Genomic DNA, 14,775 nt, shown 5'->3' with positions numbered 1-14,775 from the left:
TACAGCCTTGTTTACCGCTGTCTGAGCACCACCTACTCTCCCGGATCTGTTTCTCCCAACCACTGACCACGCAGAGGCAATGTCTAGGGGGTCTGACCCCGGCTTGGAATCCACAGGTGTTGTATATACCTCCTTCGTTGGCACCATTAGGTATCCCAGAGGTTGTGGTTTGTTTGAAGCCTTTATTGGGGTATTTTTTGTGTTGGGGTGGTAGTCCCTTTCCTTGTATTGTTGGCATTCCTCTTCATTTAGTAGAGGTGCCTGTTGTATATGTGCTCCATGATGCTGCCGCCAGCCTGTTTCCTGTTGGTGTTGTGCTGACTGCTGCAGATCTGGCTGTTGCTGCATTGTTGGTTGCTGCAGTACTTGTTGCTGCAGTGAGCGTTGACTCTGTTGTGCTGTTTGCTGCCATACTGGTTGCTGCTGCAGCAGGGTCATTTGCTGCTGCAGCAGGGTCGGCTGCTGCTGCACTGAATGTTGCCATGGCTGTTGCTGCAACAGCAGCATCTGCTGCTGCGTCAGTATCTGCTGCTGGTGAGGTACCTGCTGTATTGTTTGTTGCTGCTGGGCTACTTGCTGCAGAGCTGCATGCTGCTGAGCTGCTTGCTGCTGTCTTGCTTGAATGTGCAGTTCTTGTTGCTGCAAGTTCTGATTCAGTTGTGGTGCCTGCTGCTGCTGCTGTTGCAGTGTTTGAGCCTATATTGCTTGTTCCTCCCTTGCTGCTGGCTGCCATGTCTGTTGTTGCTGCATTGGCCATTGTTGCTGTATTTGTTGCTGTGCTGGGTTCTGTTGCTGCTGGATTTCTTGTAGTCAGCATGCTTGTTGCTGCTGGAATGATTGAAGTTGAGCTGCATGCTGCTGTAGTATTGGATGCAGTTGGTGTTCTTGCAACTGCTGCAGGCTCTGCTGTGGTTTTAGTGCCTGCTGTTGCGTCGCTACTTGCTGTTGCTGCTGGGAGGTATGTTGTTGCCAAGCCTTTTGTTGGTGTTCTCCTTGCTGCAGTGCCTGCTGCACCTGCCTCGCTTGCTGTTGAATGGGAAGCTGGATTTCGTCTTGCTGCTGTATCTCTGTCTGCATTTCTTCCTGTTGCTGCTGCGGTTCTTGTACTCTCTCACATTGTTGCGTATATTGGTTGTTGCTGCCTTGCTGCTGGATCTCCTGTTGCTGCTGCATTGGAGGTTGTGGTTCCTGGATCTGTTTCATTGTTGGTAGTTTCTGTGGGAACTGTTGCTGCGATATTTGCTGCTGTGACATTTGCTGCAGTCTGGGTTCCTGCTGCGCCTCCTTGGCTTGTTGCTTGATGTCCGTTTTTTGTATATTCTTATGTTGCTTTTGTATACTACATTTAGCCTTGGCTCCTTTTGTTGCTGTAGCCCACTGTTTGTTATTTGGACTTGTTTGTTTGTTCCAGTTATTTCCTTTTCTGTTAACATCTTCATTGTTGTATTTATCTGTGCAGTGTCCTTTGTGTAGTTGGAGGCATTGTTGCCTTCAGTTTTCCTTTTTATTGCCGACTTGGCATTTTGGGATGCCTTTGTCTCGCCCTGCATGGCAGGGAGGTGCCTTTCTGCAGTGTGTCTTCTTTCTTCCACTTCTTTCCCAATTCACACTCTTATTTTCCCCCTCTTCTTCTTCTTCTGTCTTCGCAGCTCGTCTTGCTCCTACGACTCCTCGAACCAGACTAGAATGTAGAAAGTGAGAAAGTCGACTGCCGCAAATAGTCTGGGTGCCGAGGTTATATAGGCCGGGAACAATACATGGCAGAGTGCGCTGATGGTGCGGCGCGGAAGGGGGGAAGAAGGGGAATAAAAAGGGGAGGTCGGAGAGGAAGGGGAAAGGAGGGGAAGTAATGCTAAGCAGTGCCCGCACTGCTTCAGATTGGAGGTGATGTGGAGGTGGAGTGTGGGTGGAGTGGAGTTAGAGTGGAGGTGTAGTAAGTGGAGGTGCAGTAAGAGGAGGTAAAAGTGTAGGGGAGAGGGGTGGAGTGGAGGTGGAGTGGAGGTGGAGTGGATTTAAAGTGAAGGCGTAGTGGATGGCTAGTGGAGGTGTAGGTGAGGTGGAGTAGAGTTGGATTGGAGGTGAAGGTGGAGTGGTGGTGGAGTGGACGTGGAGGTGGAGTAATGGTTGAGTGGAAGTGTAGATGGAGTAGAGTATAGGTGGAGTGGTGGATTATTGGAGATAAGTGGAGTGGAGATGAGTGGGGTGGAGGTGGAGTGGATATGAAGTGGTGTGGTGGTGGAGTGGTGGTGGAGTGGTGGTGGAGTGGAGGTTAAGTGGAGTGGAGGTGGAGTGTAGTGTAGTAGAGGACGACTGGAGTGGAGGATGAGTAGAGGTGTAGTGAAGGTGGAGTTGTGGTGAATGGTGTGGAGGTGGAATGAGGGTTGAGTGGAGTTGAGAAGTGGAGAGGAGTGGAATGAGGGTGGAGTGCAGATGAGTGGGGGTGGGGTGGATTGGAGTTGAGGTGGGGTGGATTGGAATTGGATTTGAGGTGGAGTGTAGGTGGCGTGTAGGTGGAGTGGAGGTGGACTGTAGGTGGGGTGAAGTTGTGAAAGTGGGGTGGAGGTGGAGTAGAGTGGAGGTGGAGAGAGGTGCAGGTAGATTTGGAGTAGTGGATGCGGTTAGGTGGAGTGGAGTGGAGGTGGAGTGGAGTTGTAGTGGAGAGTAGGATTGTTGTGTAGGTGGAGTGATGTATAGGTGGAGTTTTGTGGAGGTGGAGTGGATGTAAAGTGGAGTTAATGGATGTGGAGTGGTTGGAGGTGGAGTAGATGGAGGTGGATTGTATGTGGAGTGGAGGAGGATGTATGTGGAGTGGAATATAGTGGAGAGGAGATGGAGTTGAATATTGGAGGTGGAGTGAGGTGGATTGGATGCAGAGTGGAGGTGGATTGGAGAATTGGAGTATGTAAAAGTAGTGTAGGTGGGGTGAAGTAGAGGTGGAGTGTAATGGATTGGAGTGGAAGAGAAGTGTAATTGGATTGGAGGTGGAGTGGATGGAGTGTTGGTAGAGTGGATGGAGTATAGGTGGAGTGGAGTTGATGGATTGGAGGTGGAGTGGAGTATAGGTGGAGTGGAGGTGTATTGGAGGAGTGGAGAGGACATGGAGTGGAGTGGTGGTGTAGTGGAGATGAAATAGTGTGGAGGTTGAGTGGAAGTGAAGGTTAAGTGGAGTGGTGATTTGGAGTGGAGGTGGAGTGGTGTTGCCGAGGAGTGGAGGTGGATTGGATGGATGTGGAGATTATGTGGAGTGGAGTTGGAAGGATGTGGAGTGGAATGAGGGTGGAGTGCAGAGGAGTGTAGTGGAGATGGAGTGGCGGTGGAGTGGATACCTTTTATGTGGATGTGGAGTGGAGGTGGAAGGATGTGGAGTAGTGTTGAGTGGAGGTGGAGTGGAATATTGGAGTTGGAGTGGGGGTGGATTGTAGTCGGAGTAGGGGTGGATTGAAGGTGGAGTAGGGGTTGATTGGAGAAGTGGAGTGTGAGTGAAAAGAAGTGGTGTGTGGGTGGAGTGGAAGTGGAGAACTGTTGATGTGTTGTGGAGGTGTATGGAGTTGAGTGGAGTTGGAGTGGAGTTGGAGTGGAGAGGAGGTGGAGTGGAAGTAGAGTGGAGGGCGAGGTGGAGTCCAGGTGGAAATAGGTAGTGTCGAGGTGGAGTGGAGGTGAAGTGCAGTTGGAGTGATGGAGTGGAGTTGGATTGGAGGTGTAGTGGAGTGGGGTGGATGTGGAGTAGAGAGTAGTGGAGGTTAAGTAGAGGTGGAGTTGGAGTGGAGGTGGAGTGGAGTAGAGGTGTGGAGAGGAGTGTAGATGACATGGAGTGATGTGGAGGTGGATTGGATATGGAGTGGAGGTGAGGTGGTGTCGAGGTGGAGTCCAGGTGGAAATAGGTAGTGTCGAGGTGGAGTGGAGGTGGAGTGCAGTTGGATCGATGGTGGATTGGAGTGGTTGGAGGTTGAGTGGAGGTGTTGTGGATGGAGGTGGAGGTGAGTGTAGGTGGAGTGTAGGTGCAGTGGTGTGGAGGTGGAGTAGATTAGTCTGAGGTTTAGTGGAGGTGTTTGGTTGTGGATGTGGAGTTGAGTAGAGTGGAATGGAGGTGGAGTGGATGGAGGTGGAGTGAATGGAGGATGAGTGGAGGTCGAGGTAATGTGGTGGTGGAGTTGGAGTTTAGGTGGAGTGCATTGGAGGTGGTGTGGAGGTTGTATGGAGTTGGAGTGTATGTGGAGTGAAGATGTAGTGGAGATGGAGGTGTATGTGGATGTGGAGTAGAGGTGGATAGCATTGGATGTGGAGGTGGAGAGTAGTGGATGTGATGTGGGTGTGGAGCGGAAGTGGAGGTGGAATGGAGGTGGCGTGTAAGTGTATTGGAGGTGGAGTGAAAGTGGATTGGAGATAGTGTAGGTGTATTGGAGGTGGAGTGTAGTTAAGTGGAGTGGCGAAGTGAAGTGGATGGAGGTGGAGTGGAGGTTGATTGGAGGTGGAGTGGAAGTGAAGTGCAGGTGGAGTAGAGTGGAGGTGGAGAGAAGTGGATGTGGTGTGGATGTGGAGTGAAGTTGGAGTGTAGTTGGAGTGGATTGGAGGTGGAGTGGAAGTAGAGTGGAGGGCGAGTGTAGTTCGAGTGTAGGTGGATCGGAGGTGGAGTGGATTAGGAGTGTAGTGGAGGTGGAGTAGATGTTGAATAGGAGAGGAGGTTGAGTGGAGCTTGAGGTTGATTGGAGGTTTAAATTGAGTGTAGTTGGTCTGTTTGTGGGAGTGAAGTGGTTGTGTAGTGGAGTGGCGGTTGAGTGGATTTGATGTGGAGTTGATTTGATGTGGAGTGGATGGAGGTGGAGTGAATTAGAGGTGGAGTTGGGGTGCGGTGAGGTGGTGCAGAGGTGGATTGGAGAGGAATGGAGACGAGGTAGAGTGGAGGTGGAGTAGTGGTGGAGTGGAGATAATGTGTAGTGGAGATGGAGTGGAGAAGTAGTAAATTGGAGTGGAATTGGAGGTGAAGTGGAGTGGATGTGAAGTGGAGTTGATGGAGGCGGTGGTGGTTTTGTGGTGGAGTGAAGTTGGATGTGAAGTGGAGGTGGACTGAAGTGGAGGTTTAGTGGAGGTGGAGTTGAGTGGAGGTGAGTGAAGGTGGAGTGGATGTGGAGAGCTGTGGATGTGATTATGGTGCGGAGTGGAGGTGGAGTGGAGTTGGTGAGGAGTGGATTGAGGTTGGAGTTCAGAGGAGTGGAGAGGAGTGGAGGTGGAGTAGAGTGGAATGGAGGTGGTGTGGAGTGAAGGTGGAGTGGAGGTGGAAGGAGATGGAGTGGAGGTGGAGAAGTGGAGTGGATGTGTATTGCAGGTGGTGTGGAGTTGGATTGGAGGAGTGGAGTGTGAGTGAAAAGGAGTGGAGGTGGTGTGAAGTGGAGGTGAAGTGGAGTGAAAGGAGGTGGATTGGAATTGAAGTGGTTGTGGAGTGGAGTTTTGATTGGAATTGGAGGTGGAGTTGAGGTTGATTTGGAGTGGAGGTGGAGTGTTGCTGTAGTGGAGTGGAGGTTGAGTGCAGTGCAGGTGGATGTGAAGAGGATGTGGATGGATGTGCAGTGGATGGAGGTGGAGTAGAGTGGAGTAAGGTGGGGTGGAGTGGAGGTGAAGTTGAGGTGGAGTGCAGTTTGATCGAAGGTTAAGTGGAGTGGAGGGGGAGTGGTTGGAGGTTATGTGGATGGATGTGGAGTGGATGGAGGTGGATTGGGGTGGAGCGAAGTGGAGGTGGAGTGAATTTGGTGTGGATTGGAGTGGATGTAGGTGGAGTGGATGTAGGTGGAGTGGATGTAGGTGGAGTGGATGTAGGTGGAGTGGATGTAGGTGGAGTGGATGTAGGTGGAGTGAAATTGGTGTGAAGGTAGAGTGAATTGGAGTTGAGTGTTGGTGGAGTGGAGCGGACATGGTTGTGGAGGTGCATTGGAGTGCAGGTTGTGTGGAGAGGATTGGAGTTGGAGAGGAGTGGAGAGAAGTGGAAAGGGGAGGATTCGAGTGAAGTGGAGAAGAGTATAGTGGAGAGTAGTGGAGTTGACAGATGAGTGGAGAGGAGTGGATTGGTGAGGAGTTGTGGGGAGAGGAGTGGAGGTGGAGTGGAGAAGGATTGGATGTGGATTGGAGGGGAGTGTAGTGGAAAGTAGTTGAAATAATTGAATATGAGATGACAGGAGTGGAGTGGATAGGAGTGGATGGTAGGATTGGAGTGTAGTGGATAGTTGTGGAGTGAAGTGGATAGGAGTGGAGAGTTGAGGAGTGGAGTGGAGAGGAGAGTAGTGGAGTGGATTGGAGGTAGGGTGTAGTGGAGGTGGATTGGAAGTGGAGTGGAGGTGGATTGGAAGTGGAGTGGAGTTGGAGTTGAGTAGAGGTGGCGTGGAGTTGTAATGGAGGTGGAATGGATGTAGAGTGTTGGTGGAGTGGATTGGAAATGGAGTTGAGTCGAGTTGTAGGTTGATTTGAGGTGTAGTGGAGGTGGAGTGGAGTTGAGATAAATTGAAGGTGGTGGAGTGGAGTTGAGGTGGAGTAGAGGTGGATTGGAATATGAGTGAGGATGAGTGAAGGGTGAGGGGAGTGGAGTGGAGGTTGAGTAGAGTGGAAATGAGTGAGGTGGAGTAGAGGTGGAGTGGTGGTGGTTTGGAGATGGTGAATAGGTGGAGTGGAGGGAGAGTGGATAGGATATTAGTGGAGAGGAGTGAAGTGGAGGTGGATTGGAGGTAGGGTAGAGTGGAGGTGGATTGGAGGTAGGGTGGAGTGGAGGTGGAGTTGTGTGGATGTGGATTGGAAGGAGAGTGTGAGTGGAGGTGGAAGTGTGGTGGATTGTAGGTGGAGATGGAGTGGGTGCATATGGATTGGGTGGAGTAGATGGAGGTGATGTGGATGGAGGTGGTGGTGTAGTTGTGAGTGGAGTGGATAGGAGAGGAGTGGACATGAGTGGATTTGAGAGGAAAGAAGTGGTTGTTGAGTGTATGTGGAGTGGAGTTGGAGTGGAGGTGGAATGGAGTAGAGTGTATGTAGAATGTTTGGAGTGGATTGGAGAAGGAGTAGTCGAGGTTGAGTGGAGGTTAATTGGAGGTTGAGTGGAAATTGATTGGAGGCGGAGTGAAGGTGGAGTGGAGTTGAGGTAAATTGAAGGTGGTGGAGTGGAGTTGTTTAGTATAGGTGGATTGGAATATGAGTGGTGGTGGAGTGAAGGGTGAGGAGAGTGGTGTGGAGGTGGATAGAAGATTGAGTGTTAGTGGAGTGGAGGTGGGGGTTGAGTGGAGGGGAAGTGGAGATGGAGGGGAGATGGAGGTGGAGTGGTTGGAGGTGGAGTGGAATTTGAGTGAAGGTGGAGTGAAGAGGATTGTAGTTGAGTGGAGTTGGAGTAGAGGTGGAGTGAAGCTGAGGTGGATTGGCTTGGAGGTGGAGTGGAGGTGGATATGGTGTGGAGGTGGATTGGAGTGCAGGTGGAGTGGAAAGGAGTGGTATGGAGAGGAGTGGAGTTTGAGAGTAGTCGAGTGGAGAGGATAGGACTAGATTGGATAGGAGTGGAGTGGATAGTAGTGGAGTGTAGTGGATGGGAGTAGAGTGGTGTGAAGTGGATTGGAGTGGAGAGTTGAGGTGTGGAGAGGAGTGGATTTGGATGTGAGTGGAGGTGAGTATAGGGGAGTGGAGTGGGGCTGGAGTACAGTATTTTGGAGAGGAGTGGATGTGGAGAGGAGTGGATGTGGAGAGGAGTGGAGTGGAGGTGGTGTGGAGATCGTGTGGAGTGCAGTTGGAGTGGAGGTGGAAAGGATTGGAGGTGGAGTGGATTGGTGCTGTAGTGGAGTGGATGTGATGGGGAGTGGAGCTGTAAAGGTTGGATGTGGGGTGTATTTGGAGTGGAGTAGGACAGGAGGTGGAGTGGTGGTGGAGTAAATGTGGAGTGATGGTGGAGTGTAGTTGGAATGCAGGTATACTGGAGGTGGAGTTGGAGTGAAGGTGGAGTGGAGGTGGAGTGGATAGGAGAGGAGTGGAGATCAGTGGAGAGGAGTGAAGTGGAGGTTGAGTGGAGGTTGATTGGAGGTGGAGTGGTGGTGGGGTGTAGTGGAGTGGATGTGAATTGGCGGTGGAGTGAAGGTAGAGTTAGGTGGTGTGGATGTGGAGTGGAGGCAGTGCCAGAATTATATTTATTAACATGTGATGCAATTGAAGCCCGTTTGGTAACTGCAGGTTTTTCTTTAGACAATTAATTATACAAGTTTTGATTTCACATATTCGGTAGGCTTGTTGGCATCTTAAAATCGTGTAGAGGATGAGACGTCGTGAAGAATTTGGAAGTGGAATATCTGTCGCTTGTGGGTCGGGAGTAATTATTTCTTGTGCCGAGATACAGGGGGGGGGGGGGGGGGGGGTGGCGCCTTAGTAGCCTTCGGATACCGAGGCCTAAGAAGACCATTTGGTCACAATCTCAGCTCCAGTTCTTGGGCCCTGTCTGGGAAAAAGCCTAATCCAAACAAATTATACCTGCTTCACAGCCAGCCGTTAAACAGGCACAAATGCCTGCCAAAAAAAAAAGGAACTATCGGGAAAGAGACTGGGCATCGACAACTCACCAAAGCATGGTGTTGCTCCTTGAAATCAGGAGGTGTCTCTCTGAGGTGTCCACGAGACTCGGAGCGAAACTAGCGCAGTGGAAGTGGAAGCACTTATAATTTAAAAAAAATTATCAAATTGTGAAATTATCTACGTTAGAAACACTGATTACAAAAAAGGGTCATATCATGTAAGTTCATCCAGGGCATGTAACCATGTTTTTTGATTTTAATAAAAATTGGTTCAATTGTTAGGTGACAAAAGGCCACTTAAAATCCAAAATTTTAGATTTTTATCTCAAATACTCCTGAGAAATCGAAGGTTCCTTTGTGACCATTTTAGGCCTAAAACAGGTTGTAATGACAGCATAAATTGGTCAGTATCTGTGTTTCCTTGCTTTGTATTTCACTGTAATACCAATATTTCAGAATAAGAACAATTTTCCTTATGTAAAATCAGGGTGTCTACTGACCCTGGAAAACCTGGAAAACCTGGAAATATCAGGGAATTTTGTAATCAGGGAATAATCAGGGAAAAATCAGGGAATTTTTTTAAAAATCAGGGAATTTTTGTTTGGTAGGTTGTAGTTGGCAATACGTTTTTTGTTTATTGATCAGCTTGCATTGACGTGGCATCATGTGTATCCCCTCCCATTTTTATTTTTGAATGGCAAATAACGAACAGTTCCCACGTCCAAATTCTTTTATTTACCATCGGATGAAGTGGCATCAATTCACGTGATACAAACTGGTTCAAGATGGTCTGTTATACTGCTGACGTGACGTGCTGCAGCATGTGCTTCCCACGTTCAGATTATACCGACAGGTGCATTTAATTTTAAGTATCTATGGATGCCCTCAACGTAAACTGGACATTTTTGTTAGCGTTGAAAATACATATCACAGACACTTTTGGTGAAGATTCACCATCGTTGCTAGAAATTGGTAGTTGTGGGCTTCATACGGTCCATGGTGCTTTCAAAACTGGAATTTCTGTTACACAATGGGACGTTTTTAGTTTTTTGAGGCACAGTTACTATTTGTTTAAGCACATATCTGCAAGGAGGGCACATTACATTAGAATAACTGGATCAGAGCTTTTTCCAAGAAATTTTGTGCAATCAGATGGAATACTGCAGTTGCTGAGCGTGCCATGAAAATGTTACCCCACCTAAAGAAATTTGTTAGTGAAGTTTCTATTTCATCTCTCTCTTTCAGTGTAGTGAAATGTGCTCTTGAAGATAATCTTCTAAAAGTAAAATTGACATTCTTCCATTTTTTGGCATCAGAGCTGGAATTGTTTCTCACATTGTTCCAAAGTGAAGCACCCATAGCACCCTTTCTCTATGATTCACTGGTTTTATTAGCTTTGGCAGGAAAATTTTGAAACCAGAAGTACTGAAGAGCTTTAGGGAGAAACGCAATGTATCTCGATTGGATGTAGATAACCAGGAAAATCTATTGACTGCTAACAATATCAAGTTGGGTTATGCAGTACGCCATGCCATCAAGAAAGAGAAAGTACCAGAAATGTCTGTCCTGTTACAGAAAAATGATAGGACTTGACTAAAGGTTATGGTAAAAAAACTTAGACAAAAGTCCCCTGAAGTACAATCTTACCAAGGGAATTTCCTGCTTATGTCCGTCTGTGGCTTTAGATTCGGGTGTGAGGAAACAGCGTGTGAAGTACAGTTTAGAATGTTGTCTTCAAAACAGGTGGCTATCAGGACAAGAAGCTGATAACATTGAGTGATCATATCAGTTGATATGTTCCTTGCAAGATTCTGCAGCACTGTTCTCGTCTTTTTCTCGAGAAGACGGGCGCCTTGATCACTTGTGGATGCTCATTCTTAAGGCATATACAGTAGCTTCCAAAACAGGCCTTCTAAAGTTTGTGAGGATGGTGTTGGTACTTTCCCATGGAAATGCATCATTGGAAAGAAGATTTTCAGTGAATTCTAATCAGCTGACTGAAAACTTGCAGGAAGAAATACTGATCGCACAAAGACAGATGTATGACTTTGTTCAACGTTCTGGAGGTGTAGAGCAGTATGTAAGAAATGCTAGTTGTAGGCATAAGGAAGCCCTGCAAACAAAACAAAAAAGATAAGGAAGCTACAGACAAGAAGAAGGCAGAAAAAAGAAGAGTTGAAGAGGAGATCAAGTCATTGCAGTTGAAGAAGGCTCGAATGTTGGATTTGGCTCGTTCTGAAGTAAGTGCAATAGACGCAAAAGTTGAGTCACTGCGAGCTTCCTTTTACTAATTTTTTTTGCAAAAGGAAGTGTGTGAAATATTTGTAGCAGCATGTTTTATTTGCCATCAATTGAGTCACTTTGGTCACGTTCGGAAGAAGGTAATTTTTTTACTAATTTAAGTAAGTTGAAATACTTTGAAACCCGTCAATGTAATATTAAACAATTTTTTTCAGTTTCTTGGAATGTCGTAATTGTGTTAAAGAAAACCTGGAAAAATTCAGTTTTAGACCTGGAAAACCTGGAAAAATCAGGGAATTTAATTTACTAGATCTGGTAGACACCCTGAAAATTCTCTAGAGAATTCAAATTTTGCCACCAAATTGCTATATCTAGAATGGTTTGTAAGGTATAACAGAATTATTAACATGACTGATGTTTCATGTATCATCTGCATCCTTTATTACAAAATAGACTGTATCTAAAAAGGCAGACCTCACAAAAAAAAAAAAAGCTTCTATAAGATACATTAAAAAAAATAGTGGCTTTCTGCTGGAGTGTTGAAAAACAAAATGAAAATGACTTGGTGATGTAAATGGGGCCCCTAACAAAAGGCAGCCAGAAGATGGAAGCAAAGAGGATCGAATGTAAGGGTTGTGTATGTCCCATATTTTCCGCATATTACACAAGGATTTTGTGCAAATTTCAAAGCCTCTAATTACCTTCCCTGTGTTATCTCCCTGTGTTATCTGCAGAGACATGTCATGTGACTGTACATATGTCATTTCTGCATGGATTCTGCTTGCTAGCTATAAGAGAGGGGTTCTTTGATACTTGCTCTGTTCCCCTTGGCATTGGTTTTTTTTTCTGCTTCCTCAGAGGCAGTTGAGAGATATTATATTAAGAAGTATGAAATGTTTCAGACATCATGTTGTGATCCTATGAAAGTGCATAGTGTTCTAGTTAAGCGTTCTTTGCGCACAATCTCTTTACAGTGCTACAGAAAAGAAGCAGACAAGGGACTTAATTTAATTCCCGGTAAAAAATTATGCTCCTCATGTAAGAATAGGTTGTATAATATTCAAGAAGTAGGTGCACAGGTATCTTCAGAATTATCTGAAAGTGATGTTGCAGAGGGTTTAGAGATTCAAGCATCAAAAGAAGAAACCCGTAGCTTACTTGACAAAAGTTTGGAATATTTGCAACAGTCACCAATAAAACTGCATGCTGTACCACAACATGGAAAAGAAAAATATGGGTAACGTAAAGTACAAGAGGTATCATCAGCTGTAGCAGACAAAATATCTAAAGTATTATATGTACAGCTTCCAGCCACATCAACTAGTGAAAGTACAGAATTACAGAGGCATGAAGTGGAACAAAAGGCTGCCATTTCGGACCGTTTGGTAACTTTAGTAAAGCAAAAGCTGCCCACAATGAATAGACAAAGAAAATTACAAATTCTTACCCTTATCCCTCAATCATGGTCCAGACAGAAGGCAGCACAAGAATTTGGTGTTTCTGAGTACATGGTAAGACAAGCAAGACAACTTACACTGGAAAAAGGAATCTGCGCATTAGTTCATCCCACAGGTGGGAAGAAGTTACCTGAAGAAACTGTGCAGGTCATTCAAGATTTCTATCAAGATGATGAGTTTTCCAGGGAAATGCCAGGAATGAAAGATAAAGTTAGTACATATATCCAAAAATGTTTACAAGCAGAAAAGACTTTTGGTATGCAACTTGCATGAGCTGTATTGTTCTTTTAAGGCAAAATATCCATCTCTCAAGGTAGGGTTTTCAAAGTTTTGTATGTTGCGTCCTAAATGGTGCGTTTTAGCTGGAATTTCTGGAACCCATTCCGTCTGTGTGTGCACTATACACCAAAATGTTGAATTACTTCTTCACTGTCTTGGTGTAGGTGAAAAGTATAGTTCACTTATTTTGTATCTTGTATGTGACATTTTAAATCCTGCCTGTATGCTAAGACAATGTGAGCAATGTCCTTCTCCAGATACTCTAAAGAAGCATCTATATCATACTTTAGACTGTGAACCAGATGATGTGATTGAATATCAACTGTGGGTCAGTACAGACCGAACACAATTACAAACCCTTACCTCAAGTGTAAAAGACTGTATGGAAATTTTAGTACAAAAAAAAAGAACTCCTCGTACCCCATTCCTATACCACAAAGAAACAATCGGACTACCTCAAGCAGCTGAAAGAGAAAATAAGTGAAAGAGAAGTTATAGCTTTATTAGATTTCAGTGAAAATTTTTCCTTCGTTATCCAAAATGAAGCACAAGGATACCATTGGACCAATAGTTAATGTACAGTTCATCCAGTAGTCATTTACTACAAATATTCAGACAATGCTAATTTGAAAACAAGCAGTCATTGTTTTTTGTCAAATTATTTGGATCATGATTTTTCCATGGTGTATAAAACACAGTCAGAAATAGTCACATATGTTAAAAGACACCTGCCTTATGTAAAACACATACATTATTTCAGTGATGGTTGTGCTGCTCAGTACAAGAACTGCAAGAATATCCTCAATTTGTGCCACCACACACAAGATTTTCAGCTCACAGCTTCTTGGTCATTCTTGCCACAAGCCATGGCAAATCATCTTGCGATGGAATTGGGGGAACTTTTAAGCGACTGACATCAAAAGCTAGTCTTCAACGACCATACCAAGACCAAATTACATCAGTGTCTAAGATGTTTACCTACTGCAATGAACACATAACAGGTATTATCTTTCATTACATTGACAAGAATGATGTGGATGACGTTCGTTCGACTCTACAACAACGGTATAGTATGGCAAAGACAATCCCAGGCACAAGAGGGTTTCACAATGCTTCACCAATATCCCAGTATGAAATAGGAATGAAGAAAACAAGTCAGGATAATGCATATTCCTTAGTTTTCAATTTCGCTACAGCAGCTAGCAAAGACCCTGGTGGTACAATATCAAAACTGTATACTGGTGTCTATGTGTCTTGTGTGTATGACAAAAAATGGTTCATTGGTGTTGTAAACAACATTGATAGGTCAGAAGAAGATGCTCAAGTAACCTTCATGCACCCTGCCGGTCCAAGTGCTTCCTTTTACTGGCCTTCACCTCGAGACGATGTGTGCTGGGTTCCTTTTGCAGGCACCATCAACAAGCAGCTCTGGCAGAAAGAAGACTTGTGCAAGTGTGATATAGAATGGCCACTTTATCAGAAAAGCAATGCAGTTTATTAATTGCAAAAATTGGAGGATTGGCTCTGTATATTCTAATTCATTGGCAATAGTAGGGAATTTTTTTATGTGTTCATATAGCATTAGTAAGCGATTATCGAGTACATTACATGTTGCCAGCAGAAAGCCACTATTTTTTTTTAATGTATCTTATAGGAAATTTCCTCTGCTTTCACATAGTACCAAGCTCATTTTTTTGTGAGGTCTGCCTTTTGAGATACAGTCTATTTTTTAATAAAGGATGCAGATGATACATGAAACATCAGTCATGTTAATAATTCTGTTATAACTTAAAACCATTCTAGATATAGCAATTTGGTGGCAAAATTTGAATTCTCTAGAGAATTTTACATAAGGAAAATTGTTCTTATTCTGAAATATTGGTATTACATTGAAATACAAAGCAAGGAAACACAGATACTGACCAATTTATGCTGTCATTACAACCTGTTTTAGGCCAAAAATGGTTACAACGAAACCTTTGATTTCTCAGGAAGTATTTGAGATAAAAATCTAAAATTTTGGTTTTTAAGTGGCCTTATGTCACCAAACAAATGAACGAATTTTTATTAAAATTAAAAAAAACAATGGTTACATTTTCAATTTTTGTTGGATGAACTGACATGGAATGACCCAAAAGTAACTTCATACAAGATTTGGGAAAGCATCCCTTGATGAAAAACTACATCTTAATTTAAGTAGCGGAGGCAAATCTCGCTGAGCTCTGGTCTCCCAGTAAGGAAACGGCCGAGAACAATGCTGTCATTCGGAAGTCGCG

General features: G+C 45.1%; 1 protein-coding gene across 4 annotated transcripts in view; it reads left to right on the top strand.

The window, feature by feature from the left end:
• The window catches only part of LOC134535721 (zinc finger protein 316-like), a 75,842-nt gene that overhangs the window by 37,616 nt on the left and 23,451 nt on the right, over positions 1-14,775 (top strand). The window contains exon 1 of one of the 4 annotated variants that reach the window (XM_063374932.1): positions 464-534. The exons of the other annotated variants lie outside the window; for them this stretch is intronic. Coding sequence (XP_063231002.1) covers positions 475-534 — 60 coding nt within the window. The 5' untranslated portion in view covers positions 464-474. Of the gene's footprint in view, positions 1-463; positions 535-14,775 lie in introns of those variants that run through there. 4 annotated transcript variants of the gene reach the window in all.

The sequence above is a fragment of the Bacillus rossius genome, chromosome 10 (genome assembly GCF_032445375.1).
Source record: "Bacillus rossius redtenbacheri isolate Brsri chromosome 10, Brsri_v3, whole genome shotgun sequence".
Lineage (NCBI taxonomy): Eukaryota > Metazoa > Arthropoda > Insecta > Phasmatodea > Bacillidae > Bacillus > Bacillus rossius.
This window is presented reverse-complemented; position numbering and strand designations above follow the sequence as displayed.